Here is a 14,343-nt window from a genome sequence, read left to right as displayed (position 1 = left end):
GAATTCTTTATTGGCCAGGTGTGACAGGACACACATGGAATTTGTCTTTGGTGCATAGGCTCTCCGTGTACATAAAAAAATAAAAATAAAACAGAATACACTGGTCAAGAATCATAAGGTACAAACATTTAGTGATAGTCATAGGATATTAAACAAGCAATCAAATTATACTAGGAAACAAATAAAATATAATAATTATTATAATAATTACATTATATTGTTTTATATCAATTATGATATTATATGAATTGCATTGTATTAAGCAAAATCCTCTCCTCCCCCTATCTCCAGGGTATTTCTAGGGATTTCCCCCCTAAGAGCCGACCTTGGGGGGGGTTGGAGGGAGGGGGGTGAGGGGTGGAGAGGGGGGGCTACGGGAAAGAAAGGGGCACCCCCTCCTCTCCTCCCTCCCTTACGGGGCGAAGGGCGCCCCATCTATCTGCCCTTCCCCTGATGGAGCCGGGGGGCTTCCCCGCTCTTTGCAGCTCCGAGGAGCCGAGGCCGAAGCCCCCGAGGGCCCCGAGCGCCCCTCTCCACCTCCCGGGGGTGAGGAGAGCCCCCCTTCGGGGCCTCCGCCCCCTCCCTCGCCCGCTCCAGCCCAGGCTCACCTGCCCAGGTTGCTCAGCCTGCTCCGAGGAGGCCATCTTTCCAGACCCGGCTAATCGCGGCGGCGCTGGCAAAGCGAGGGCCCAGGAAGGCGGCGGCGGCGGCGGCGGGGCCAGGCCGGAGCAATCGAGTCCAGAGGCGCCGATCGGGAGGAGCGCTGGGCTCGAACTGCAAAGTTTTTGGGAAAAGGGAAGAAGAGTCTGTGTTTCGGGCTTGAGGTGCCAAAACAAAAACAAAAAAACCACCACCCACTCTGATTTTTGGAGTTTTACCGATTAGATTGATAAGATGCTCATACAAAAGGGCTACTTTATTTTGCTTTCTCGCGGGTTTATGTTGTTTCATTTGTTTCCTAGTACGATTTTGATTGCTTATTTAGTATCACTAAGTGCTGTGTCTTTTTATTCTTGATGAATGTATTTTTATTCCCCTTATGTACACTGAGAGCATCTGCACCAAAGACAAATTCCTTGTGAGCCCAATCACACTTGTCCAATAAAGAATTCTATTCTGTTCTAATCTGAATTCTATTCTGAATTCTATTCTAATCTGAATTCTATTCCATTCTGAATTCTATTCCATTCTAATCTGAATTCTATTCTATCCTAATCTGAATTCTATTCTATTCTAATCTGAATTCTATTATATTCCATGCTGAATTCTATTCTATTCCATTCTAATCAGAACTATTCTATCCTAATCTGAATTCTATTCCATTCTAATCTGAATTCTATTCTATTCTATTCTGAATTCTATTCTATTCCATTCTGAATTCTATACTATTCTAATCTGAATTCTATTCTATTCCATTCTAATCTGAATTCTATTCTATATTCTATTCTATTCTCTATATTCTCTTCTATTTTCTATTCTGTTCTCTATATTCTCTTCTATTTTCTATTCTGCTCTGCATTCTGTTCTATTTTGTTCTCTATATTCTCTTCTATTATCTCTTCTCTTCTATTCTGCATTCTATTCTGTTCTGCATTCTATTCTATTCTGGAAAAGAAAAAAGTTGTGGTTTGATGTTAATGCCTTATTAAGTTATTAGAATTTTTTAAAGCAATAAACTGAGAGTTTGATGAAAAAGATGTTATGTTCTGGATAGGAGGCAATGAAAGGAGCCATCCAGCATTGCACAGAACCCCATTGCTGTTGGAATCACACAACCTCATCTAATGATTTGTACTGCATCCTGACGCATTTATTAACTCGTCCCCAGTTTCTTAGCGTAGAAGTTCTTTTGCAATGTCATCCTTCTTAATGTAATGTGCATATGGAGTTAATAAAATGCTAAAAATATTAAGAAGTGCTCTGCCTGTCTATAGAATAGAATAGAATAGAATAGAATAGAATAGAATAGAAAACAGAGTTGGAAAGGACCTTGGAGATCTTCTAGTCCAACCCCCTGCCTAGGCAGGAAACCCTATACCATTTCAGACAGGGAAAAGGGCGGCCTACAAATTCTAATAAATTCTAATTCTAAAAAATGGCTATCCAACATCTTCTTAATGACTTCCAGTGTTGGGGCATTCACAGCTTCTGGAGGCAACTTCTGTTCCACTGATTAATTGTTCTCACTGTCAGGAAATTTCTCCTTTAGTTCTAAATTGCCTCTCTCCTTGATTAATTTCCACCCATTAGTTTCCACCAATCTTGTCATTTCACTTTCTTTATCACCTCCCCCCCCTTTATTCCGTATAAAGGGATTAATTTTACATTTCAAAACTACTTTTACAGGCTGATAAAAATGATTCTATTTTTACATGAAAACAAACTTAAAATATGGAGTGTATTTAAAATAGTTCAAACGCCCACCGCAAAATATATGGATTTTGGAATCAATAAAAACACGCTCGCCAACTCAGAATGTACCTGCTGATGTTTTGGCAGGAAGAGGGAAGATGGACTATAAGCAGCACAAACCCTTTTTGCTTCCAACAAAACTGAAGTTTGAGCAAGGGATGAAAACTACATTCCCCATCATGCCACAGGATAGTGGGAGGGCGCCTGGGAGAAACTACGTTTCCCAGAGTGCCTCATCAGGGTATGCCGGATTCTGATTGGTTTCCTGCAGAGAACTGTGTTCTACAATAGAATTCAAAACCAAGGGAAGCAAAGCGAAAGCAAAAAAAGGGGATGGCGGAGGGGAATTCAAGGCTACCCCGGTTGAAACAATGCCTGATCAGGCGGATGGGCCAACAGGAACAGCATGGGGTGGCTGCCTGCACGCTTCAGGAACTGAAGTTGAAAGGTAAAGCTTTCTGCTTTGGGACAACAGGCACATCCCCCCCCCCCGCAGGCAGAGGGGCCACAGGTGAAGTGGCCCACTGTACTACTGCTCTATGCCAATGGGATGCAGATGTTCTGTTTCCTGGGCATTATTTTCTGCTGGAGAGAGAGAGAGAAGGACCAGAGGAGACATGATAGCTGTGTTCCAATATTTGAGGGGCTGCCACAGAGAGGAGGGGGGTCAAGCTATTTTCCGAAGCCCCCAAAGGCCAAACAAGGAACAATGGATGGAAACTAAGCAAGGAGAGATTCAACCTGGAAATAAAGAGGAACTTTCTGATAGTGAGAACCATCAACCCATGGAACCGAAGTTGCCTTCGGAAGTTGTGGGAGCTTCATCCCTGGAGGCTTTCAAGAAGAGACTGGACTGCCCTCTGTCAGAAATGATGTAGCCTCTCCTGCTTGAATGGGGGTTGGACTAGATCAGGGGTCACCAACTGTTGGTCTGCGAGAAAATTTTGGTGGTCCACAGAAAAAATATTTGCATTTTTTTATATTGCACGAAACCATGGGTCCTCAAACTACGCCCCCTGGGACGGATACTTGCAATGAATGCTTGTGTTGCTGCAGAGAGTCTCCCGCTTTGGGGTCTTTTTGTGAGGGTCGGAAGCGGGCAGAAATTCCGACTTGGGGTCTGCTTCAGCCTCCTGGTGGGGGGCTTTGGGCGAAGGCTGGAGGGAAGAGCCATTGGTGGCGAAGAGCCGGAGGGCCTCGTTCCAGTGGGGCTGCATCATGGCCTGGAACTGGCTGACCATCTCAGCCCGCTGAGCCTCCAGGCGCCGGTAACCTGGCCTTGCACTCCCGCAGGTCTGCCCTCTGCTTGGAAAGCCTGTGCTCCTAGTCCTCAGTGTGGTGCTTCTGCTGAGCCTCCTTCTCGGTCAGATCCAATTTGAACTGAGCTGTTTTGCTAACTTTCTCCTGGTGGCTGCTTAGCTCCAGCAACTGCTTCCTGTTGGGGCCCTAAGGAGCCCGGGTGGGCGGGCAAACGAGGAGTGGCCGGGAGGGGAGGGGCGAGTAAAAGCTGACAAGACACCCCTCGATGTGAGTGACATTAAGTTGGCCACGCCCACCAAGTCACATGACCACCTAGCCACCCAGCCGATCATTAAGAAGATCATATTAGTGGTCCGCAGGATTTAAAATTATGAATTTAGTGGTCCCTGAGATCCGAAAGGTTGGAGACCCCTGGACTAGATGACCTACAAGGCCCCTTCCCACTCTGTTAATCTGTAATCTGAAAGGCTAAACGTATTTTATTAGCGCTGGTACAAAGGGCAGGAAATAAAATTAACACAAGAAACATTCTCGGCTGATGCAAACAAAATTGTTCCATCTTATCCTTTTCCCCCCCACAGCCTGTAATCTGCTAGCAATTGACGTGGCCTCCCAGCCTGTCACTTTGGTACTGGCTGAAGACGGCACCATAATAGATGACAACGAATATTTTTTGTGTCTGCCCCCAAACACCAAATTTGGGGTGGTAGCCAAGAATGAGGAATGGACCAGCACAGGTATGAAATTAATGCTTGGGATAGAAAAGCTCAGAGCCAAAGAAGTACAAACAAGGTTTGTCCCGGGATAGATCGCTTTGATGGACATTCAGAAGATGAATTCAAGGATCAGTTGGCCTGTTGTGGCCCGCCAGCACACCAAGCAGAGCCGGCAGGGCAGTGAGGAGGTTGGGGAGGAGCATGGGCCAGTCCTGGAGGCTGGGGAAGGCTCGGACAAGGGCTCTGCGTGGGAGGCAGAGATGGGGCCGAGGCCGTCTGGCAGTGATCAGGTGCTTACAGAGCTAGACAGCAATGAGGCAGAGGAACAGCTGGAGCCTGTTCCCAGTGTGTGCATGGACAAAGTTTCCAGACGAAGGGAACGGCCAAAGAACAGGGGTCGACTTGGAAGTAAGGCCACAGGTAGAAGGTGATTGGCCCCTCCCATAGGAAATAAAAGAGGAGCGAAAGGGGAGTGGAGTTTGCAGGAGACCATTAGTTCACTTCATTGGTTCCTGACTCTCCGAGACTCCTGGCCAAGTTCTGCAGATATCGGCCTGGCAGCTCTCCAAGCCAGATAAGGTCTGTGACTGTAAATCCTCCCTGGAAAGACTTTGCTGGATGCGAATGAGCAGAATTCACAGTCAATTAATGAAAGAAGTTTTTGTCGGGACCAGGAGTTTGCATCCTGCTCTTGGGACGCCTTGGGTCAGAACACATAGCTTTTCCTCCAACTGGGTAGGGGAGGGTTTTCCTGGTGCTCTAACCAATCAGACTCCCTGCCCTGATGGTCTATTATGTGGATTCGTGCGTGATGATCAACTGGATGGCTTTTGCAGGAAACAATTCGTTTGGTCGTTTGTTAGATTCGTTTCAGGAGTGTGAAGATCTGTCCGTGAATCTCAGAGACTCTGTGCCCAGTCTTTCCTTGCACAGCACCTCATTTGAGATATGTTTACATAGCAGCTTTCCAAGCTAGATAAGGTCTGTGGTCATAAATATTCCTTTGAAAGACTGTTTGCCAGGCCTTTGCTGAATGTGAATGAGAGGAATTCACCTTCGTTTAATAAAAGGGGTTTTGTCGGGAGCAGGACTCTGCCTCTTGCTTTTTGGGGAAGCATAGGTCAGAACATGGCACTCTGGATGTCTTATTATTACACTTGGAGAAGTTTATAGATGTTTGTTTGAGGGTGGGAAGAGAAATTTTAAAAGGCATGTTTTTATTAAAAGGTCTAAGCAATCATGAAAGCTTAAGTCTTTTAATAAACAAGTGTTTGCGTGAAACAGTGCCAACAGAATCTTTCTGACATTGGGTGATGCCCAGTGTGTGAAATTACACACATCTCTTAATTTTTAATGTCGAGTGGACTCACATTTCCATCCAATTCAGGCGAGGGCACAACTTGGCTAGAGGGAAAAATATCAAACACGGATGAAGTGGACAGCAGTGGAGAAAAATGGAAAGCCTTGGCCAGGCAGCTGAAGAACGACCTGTCTATCATCATACTGATGTCCGAAGAAGACCTCCAGGTAGGAAAAGGTCACATCTGCAATAAATATCTCCAGGTCGATAACCTGGAGTTGCCCGTGTATTAATTTATAGGGGGGGAAATGTCCAGACCAAACGTAATTTCTAATCTTGGATTTTCCCCCTTACCAGAAGGTGCTACCTTGTGGAGTACTGTGAAGTCATTTCCATGGCAACTCCACTGCGCTGTACAGTAGAAGCCATTTTACAGCAGTACAGTAGAAGCTATTTTAAGGCACAACAGGCTGCATCTGCAGTTTGGTTGAAAGTGCTCAAGGCATTCTAGAGTTATGCTGGAAGATACACACACACACACACACACACACACACACACACACACACAGAGCAATATATATATGTGTGTGTGTGTGTGTGTTTTATTTTTTTATTTTTTTATTTGTGCTGATAAATAAATAGAGGGAGACTAGCATAGATCTATTTCAAGCTATTTAGCTCTCATCAGCTAGCCCAGCTATATAGCCCAGGTTCAAATCCCAGTAAGGGTGTGGCTAGCTGATGAGAGCTAAATAGCTTGAAATAGATCTATTCTAGTCTCCCTTTATTTATTTATCAGCACAAATTTTAAAAAAACAAAACACAAATATAACAAAGGCAACAGTAAAAATATTGGGTTTCTGTCGTGATGGACTCTTGTGACGAGCCGAAGGACAGATGATGGAAGCAGTTAGCTTCCTCCCATAATTGGGGCTTACCAGGGGTTGTAAAAAATCTAATATATATATATATATAAATGCTTGCGCCGGAAAACAGAATATATATATGGGATGGCAAACCTTTTCAGCACCAAGAGCCGAAAAGGGAGTGCGGGCGCACGCTCGACAGGGCCGCACCCCAGAAGAGGAGCAGCCCAGGAGACATGCACACACTGAAAAATGAACTTCCGGTTTCCGGGACATGTATGCATGCTGGGCAGCTACTCTTCCGGTTACTGGTGTGCATTTGTGCGTGATGATCAACTGGATGGCGCGCATGCTTGCGCCGGAAAACAGAAAACCAGCTCTTCCAGTTTCTGGCAATGCTGCATGCATGAAGGCCAAATGATCGTCATGTGCACTAGAAGCCCAGAAGAGAAATGGGCAATGCTGCACATGCCAGGCGACATGGCTCTGCGTGCCACTTCGGGCATGCATGCCAGTGGTGGGTTCCGGATCCCGGTGCAACTTGTACGGTGCAACGAGGCCCGGCATCCACCACATGAATGCACGCATGCATCCTTACCTCTTGCAACGCCTCCGCGACGCTCCAGTTGCTCGGCGGAGCATCACACAGGTGCCTTGCGTTCCATGTGCATGCGCGGAAGTGCTGAAGAGCTCAAATACAGCTAAGGAGCTTGGGTGGGCCCTCCGGAGCACCGTACCGGAACGGTACCCGATGCTTCGGGCAGGCACCAGTACGCCTGTACCGGGGCGTACCGCCTGCACCCTACCACTGATGTATGCTATAGGTACGCCATTACAGGTGTGTGTGTGTGTGTGTGTGTGTGTGTGTGTGTGTGTATTTAGTGTCACAACCCCTGGTATGTCCAAATATGGGAGGAAGCATACTGCTTCCTTTTTCTGTCTATCGGCTCATCACAAGAGACCATCACGACAGAAAGCCATTATTTTTACTGTTGCCTTTGTTACATCTGTGCATAAATGCAACACACACACACACACACACACACACACACATATGTATGTATATGTATGTATATATGTTTTCTGAGGTTTTCGCGGGTGTTAGTATGTAGGTCTCTAGTTGTTCGGGTTTTCTCCCGCGTAGAATTGGAGATGTCTTGGCGACGTTTCGACGAAGTCACATTCGTCATCTTCAGGCTGCTGCTGACTACTTCAGGTTTGGTGTTTCCAGGAGTAGTGAAAAGAGTATCTATATATGTATATATATGTATATTGAGTAAATAGATTTCTATGGCCGCCCATTTTTTGGAATCTTGCATCAGCAAAGCTGGCATTCCTTCAAATGGCCACATTTAACAAGGGCTTTGAGCGAAGTGTGGGGTGGCCTGAGCGTCCCTCACCTTGGCTACCAAGGGCTGGTTCTTGTCTTCTTCCAGGCACTTATTGAGGTACCGTGTGAAGATCTGGCTCGAGAACTTGCCGAGACTCCGCGTCAAACCCAAAGGTTACAAGAGACCCTTCAGGAGACCCTGGATAGGCGGGAAGAGGAGAGACGATCCCGTCAGCTTCTGGAACTTTACCTGCAGGCAATAAAAAAGGAGAATCGGGCTCCATCCACAGCACACGGTAATAAAAACCATTTACTGCCTAGTAACCAAGGAAGGATGGAGAAGACATGTTACTACTAATGGACCTCTCATGTCTATACCTCAGCTGTAAAAGTAGTCCTTGACTTACCATGTATCCCTGAAAATAAGACAGGGTCTTATTTGCTTTTGACTCCCGAAATAAGCGCTTGGCCTTATTTTTGGGGAGGTCTTGTTATTTTTGAGGTGCAGGAGGTGGCGAGTGTGGTCACCTCACGGCTGCTGCTGTGTTACAATATTTTCGGGGAGGGCTTATTTTCAATCATGCGCTCAAAAGCCCCGACTGGGCTTATTATCCGGGGAGGTCTTATTTTCAGTGAGACAGGGTAAAACAGTTAATTTAGTGCCTGTTCAAAATTACAACAGCATTAAAAAAGTGATATAGCATGACCGGGTTTTTTTAAAAAAAAGTTTATTTATTTATTTCCCATTTAAAAAAATATATAAACAACTGCAGTTACTAAATTGTTACTAAATTAACAACTGCAGTGATTCACTTAACAACTGTGGGAAGAAAGGTTGTGGAATGGGGCAAAACTCACTTAACCAGTGTCTCATTTAGCAACAGAAATTTTGAGCTCAATTATGGTCGTATGTTGAGGATTACCTATATACACCCTTCTCCTTCAAATAGCAACCACAGAATTTTCACATTTTTTTTTACTTGGTGCCAGGACAATGCTAGGAGTTCCTTGACATTATTTTAATTTATGGAACCTTTTCAAGCAAGCCATGATGAAAGCGCGGTTGATAAAAAACTGGTTTTCTCGGTGAGCCAAAGACAAAAGAGGATTTAAATGGAGCAAGCCATTCTGTGCGTGTTCGAGCATGTTTCAAATTGTTACACTTGAGCAGGGCTTACAAGCATTATGATCTTGGGAGAGGCCCTAAAGTGATTAATAATTGCTGGCTTGCCAGCTATAACTGGACAATCACCATTAGTAATTCTGAGCCAAAGTGCTGTGTATGCCATTGATTGTAAACTGCTTCAGATTATTTTGAGTGGACAAACTACTGTACGAATGTTTTATTTACCGGATTTTTTGCAGTATAAGACACTCTGAAGTATAAGACGCACCTAGATTTTGGGGAGGAAAACAAGGGGAAAAAATCTGCCTCTGCCTCCTAGCAATTTGCCTCCTTGCAGCAAACAGAAAACAGCCCATTTCAGTTTCATTTTCAGCACACCCTGATTAGTACAAGCAGCTGATTGTGGGATTGGCCTCCCACTATCAGCTGTTTCAGGCTGGAGGGATTGCCATGGCATAGCCTATTGCTGCCTCCGCACACAATAGCAATAGCAATAGCAATAGCAGTAGACTTATATACCGCTTCATAGGGCTTTCAGCCCTCTCTAAGCGGTTTACAGAGAGTCAGCATATTGCCCCCAACAATCTGGGTCCTCATTTTACCCACCTCGGAAGGATGGAAGGATGAGTCAACCCTGAGTCGGTGAGATTTGAACCGCTGAACTGCTGATCTAGCAGTAGCCTGCAGTGCTGCATTTAACCACTGCGCCACCTCGGCCTCAGTGTGTCCCATTTTCCACCTGTTTCAGGCGGCGGGGATCAGAATGGGCGGAAAATGGGGCATGCGGAGGTTGAAAACGGGGCACGCAGAGGCCAAAAATGGGGTGCACGGAGGTGGCAATAGGCAATGGCAATCCCTGAGCCTGAAACAGCTGATAGTTGGGAGGTTGATCCAACCAACAATCAGCTGCTAATCAGACTATGCTGAAACTAAAACTGAAACAGGCTGTTTACTGTTTGCTGCAAGGAGGCAAATTGCTGGGAGGCAGAGGCCAAAGGGTGAGGGACAGAAGGTGGGCAGGGCTACATTTGGTATATAAGACACCCAAATTTTCACCCTCTTTTTTGGGGGGAGTGAATCTTATACTCCAAAAATTACGGTATTTTATTTCTTTATCTGATTTGTTTTAGTGGTTTACTTAGGCTTATATTGGGAGTTGAGGGTCAGGGAGGGGGGGATTTCAGATAGAGGCATTTTTGTAGCCAAAACAAAATACTTTTATCTTGGGAAGCAAGGACATTCTCACTCTTGATTGGAAGAAAGCAGAGTGACTCCACCCGGTGATTGGACCATGCGACTGATTGTTTTGAGAAAGTAGAAAACCTTTTAACTTTAATAAGGTGAAAACCGCGGGAGATTTCAGAGTCGGTTCTTGCCAGGTAGGTGCCAATACGATACTTCCAATAAAAGTAATCTTTTGAGGAGTTCAATTGCCTCGGAGCCTTGCTTGGAATGGATGTATCACTCTTAACACCTTGATTCAAAAGTCTCATTTAAGAGACCCAGACTCTTCTCTTTGTGTCTAGCATCGGAACCAGAGGAAAAATCCGGGCGTTGCAGCGATACTGTGGACACGGGGAGCGGCGGACCAAGTTCAGTCGAAAGGACACAATTGAGTAGCCGCGTCGTTACTGTGCTGAAAGAAAAGCCTTCCCCAGAACTCAGCCTGGCTAGTCAGGATTTAGAGGTGGGTAAATGCAGACTGATTTTTCCCTACCAGCATTTGAGCTAGAAAAAGAGCATTTCTAAAATCCCTTTGTTTTCTGCCGCAGCTGGTTTGCAAAGAAGATTCAGAAGCTCTTTGCCAAGCTCTGCGCTGGGACAAACACAAGACCGAAACCTTAAAGGAAGCGTGTGGGCAAGAGCTTTCAAGGCGACTGCAACAATTTCGCTCTCTAAATTCACTGAGGAGCATCTCCAAAGGAAAGAAAAAACAGCCAGAACCTGGAGAACAGCCGAGTTCTAAACGCAGGAAGTAAAAAGCTCTGGGAGTCGGGAATTTTTGACGGATTAATCACCTTTTTGGTTTTCCTGAAGGGTAATGTTGTTGTTCTGACTGAGGCTTCCCAACAGCGTGAAGCAAACTCCTTGTCCTGACAAAAACCCTTTTTATTAATTGACACTGAATTCTGCTCATTCCCATTCAGCAAAGTCTTTCAAGGGAGGATTTACAGTCACAGACCTTATCTGGCTTGGAGAGCTGCCAGGCCGATCTTTGCAGAACTTAGCAAGGAGTCTCGGAGAGTCACAAACCAATGAAGCGAACTAATTGTCTCCTGCACTCCCCTTTCACTCTTTTATTTCTTCTGGGAGGGGCCATTCTTCGTCCACCTGTGGCCTAACTCCCAAGTCAACCCCTTGTTCTTTAGCTGTTCCCTTCGTGTGACAACTCTGCGCATGCACACGCTGGGAACAGGCTCCAGCTGTTCTTCTGCCTCACTGATGTCTGACTCTGAAGGCAGCTGATAATTGGCATATGGCTCTGGCCCCCTCTCTGCCTCCGACACAGAGCCCTCATCAGAGCTTTCCCCAGACTCCAGGACTGGCCCATGTTCCTCCCAAACCTCCTGTCTGAATCCACTGCCAGCTCTGTTGGCCACTGGTGGGCCACAATAGTCTCTTTTCCAATGAAATAAAAGCAAAAGGCATTTGAGGACTCTGTGGTATCTCACTTCATCAAACTATTTATTAACAGGAGGTACCCAGACCAAGAAAGAAGTATTTTCCTTTTTAACCTTCAAAGATTTATGGTGTAGTTTGAAATACAATAATGTTTTGAATAAGGCCCTTTCTTTGAGGACTCTACTATGTTAGTTATTATATTAAAAATAAATAAGAGGTAAAGGCTTTGAATTATTAGCTGCCATTTTGACTGCTGTTTGAGCAATTAAACTTCAGTATTACATAGGCGTGTCTTGGGATACCTATTCAAGTAGGACAGCCCTTCATGGTAATTTGTAAAAGTAGTAGTGATTTGTAAAATAAAACTGACAGTCAAACAATTGTGTTTCTACACACACACAGTTAAATCCAAGTATATTTGTTTCTAACAACCAGGTGTGTCCACTGAAGCACTAAATAAGGAATATATCTAGAACCACAGGAGATATTTCACTCTCAATTGAAGGCGACACAAAGGTTAGGGACATGTAGTAATATTTTATTTCCACACGGAACAATTGTATGGGGAAACAACTCAGCACTGGCAAAAAAACAGGAAAGATGAGCTGGCACACACAGCAATCTTAGCTTGCCCGTAAGCCTCTTTTATGGAACTTTTAAAGGTGTTTCCTACAGTTTTCTCGCAATAGTATTTCAGACGCTCTCAAACATGGCTTCTGCTTTTGTTCCCTTGCCAACCCTCTAAGTGGCACGCAACGACTCTGTCAATACAAACATGGAAACTATGCTTTTAGTGACACTTAAAATAAAGGCAGTCAAAATGCAGTTCAAAAGTGGTGCTCTCACAATTCCAGCAAGGCTTTTTTGAGGCGTCATATGTTTTAAGTTTAGAGCTTGGCTCCTGGCATTTTCAATATGTTTGCAGTAGCCCCACAAAAAGAGCCTAAGCATAAAATATTAGCTTTCTTCTTTTTTCTGTATTTTTTTAAAAAGAAATCACGTTCTCAACTTTCGGAATAAGAATGTGCCTGAAATGTGATAGTCTAAGCCTGCATAAAACCCAGGAGCTTGAGATGACCAGAATAAAATGGTCTTTGAGCCACTGAAGCAGAAGGAAAAAAGGAATGCTGACTTCTTTTTGTAAACATCCTTCCTTAATCTTACAGTATTTGGTGATTCAGTTATTTCTGTCTGTATTGTCTATTTGGGCTGCGAGTGCCACTTAAATTATGTGTTTCACAGAAGTTCCTTAGAAGAAGGAATAATTTCATTTTTTTCCCTTTGGGAAATGGCTTCGATAGGAATTTTACAGACACGGCATCTCTACATTTTTTGTTAAATTAAGCAGAAGCCTGAAGACGTTTACAAGCATGTTTTGCTGATGGATGTTGTCAAGGTAAAGGTAAAGGTTCCCCTCGCACATATGTGCTAGTTGTTCCCAACTCTAGGGGGCGGTGCTCATCTCCGTTTCAAAGCCGAAGAGCCAGCGCTGTCCGAAGACACCTCCGTGGTCATGTGCCCGGCATGACTCAATGCTGAAGATGCACGGAGCACTGTTACTTTCCCACCAAAGGTGGTCCCTATTTTTCTACTTGCCTTTTTTACGTGCTTTCGAACTGCGAGGTTGGCAGAAGCTGGGACAAGTCACGGGAGCTCCCTCCGTTACGCGGCGCTGGGGATTCGAACCGCGGAACCGCCAACCTTTCTGATCGGCAAGCCCATACAGAAGACCAAATGGGAAACGGTTCTTTTCGTATATTCTACATTCAACCAAAGTACATTTAAAACATGAGCAAAGTTGTGTTTTGTCACACGAGATGTGGGGGGACGATGGTGGGCACCATTAAAAGCCAGCAGGAGCTCCTGCGTGGGGGTGAGGAGATTCAACAACAATATAAACAAACTTTTCGGTAGGTACACTTCTAATACCAATAGAAAGTGAAACTGAATTACAGAAGAGGGTTTACTCCCAAAAGTCACCAATCAGATCCACTCTTGTGTCCATCCGGGCAGGAAACAATTGGTTAGCAAGAGGAGAAGGTTTTCCAGAAGAAGTTTTTACAGGACGGCTTCTCCCTAGTTGGGGGCTGAGGGGCAGGCACCCTGTGTCCCCGCGGTCCAGCTCCAATCTTCTCCTGCCTTGACAGGTGAGATGTGTTCATGTGCGAGGATGCCCGTTCAGTCAGCCCCGAGAGGAGAACCAGTAACTCCTTCTTTTCTAGGTCTGCTGGTGCCTGAAAATACTTGCAAATGAAGCAAAAGCGAATTAAGCGTTGTTGTGGAAAGAAGTGAGGAAAAGCGAGGCTTTAAAATTTAAAAGCTGGGAGATTTGATACATTAATACAATCGAGCAAGCCCAGAAATATTTCAGAAGAGTCCTCCACTCCTCTGCTCACAACAGAATCCCTTATGCTTGACCAGGCTTCAAATTTGGGGCTAAGACAACTTAGAACTATGCCGCCCATCTGTCTGACCTAAGCATAGTACACAAAATTGTCTGCTACAACATCCTACCTGTCAACTATTACGTCAGCTTCAACCTTAATAATACAATAGATACACCCTTAACGTAAACCGCTCCAAACTCAATTGCAGAAAATACAACTTCAGCAACAGTGGTCAATGCCTGGAACTCCCAAAACATTAACCTCAGACTGTCTACTGTCGACCTCACCCCATTCCTAAGAGGTCCGTAAAGGGGGCGTGCATAA

At 45.0% G+C, this 14,343-nt stretch overlaps 1 protein-coding gene and 1 long non-coding RNA gene across 2 annotated transcripts in view; one reads left to right on the top strand and one right to left on the bottom strand.

Moving 5' to 3' along the window:
• The window catches only part of LOC116518800, a 67,790-nt gene extending 67,078 nt beyond the window's left edge, over window positions 1–712 (bottom strand). The window contains exon 1 of the long non-coding RNA XR_004256584.1: window positions 609–712. This is a non-coding gene — a long non-coding RNA (uncharacterized LOC116518800). The remainder of the gene's footprint in view (window positions 1–608) is intronic.
• A 2,001-nt stretch (window positions 713–2,713) lies between these two features.
• DFFA (DNA fragmentation factor subunit alpha) lies at window positions 2,714–11,129 on the top strand. Its single transcript, XM_032231580.1, has 6 exons — window positions 2,714–2,860; window positions 4,254–4,409; window positions 5,776–5,915; window positions 7,991–8,180; window positions 10,537–10,697; window positions 10,783–11,129. The coding sequence occupies exons 1-6, from the start codon at window positions 2,746–2,748 to the stop codon at window positions 10,987–10,989; spliced, it is 969 nt and encodes a 322-aa protein (XP_032087471.1). The 5' UTR covers window positions 2,714–2,745; the 3' UTR covers window positions 10,990–11,129.
• Window positions 11,130–14,343: the final 3,214 nt, after the last annotated feature.

This window comes from Thamnophis elegans, chromosome 15 (genome assembly GCF_009769535.1).
Source record: "Thamnophis elegans isolate rThaEle1 chromosome 15, rThaEle1.pri, whole genome shotgun sequence".
In the NCBI taxonomy this organism is placed as follows: domain Eukaryota; kingdom Metazoa; phylum Chordata; class Lepidosauria; order Squamata; family Colubridae; genus Thamnophis; species Thamnophis elegans.
Note: the sequence above shows the minus strand (reverse complement) of the source record. Positions and strands in the feature narration are given on the sequence as shown.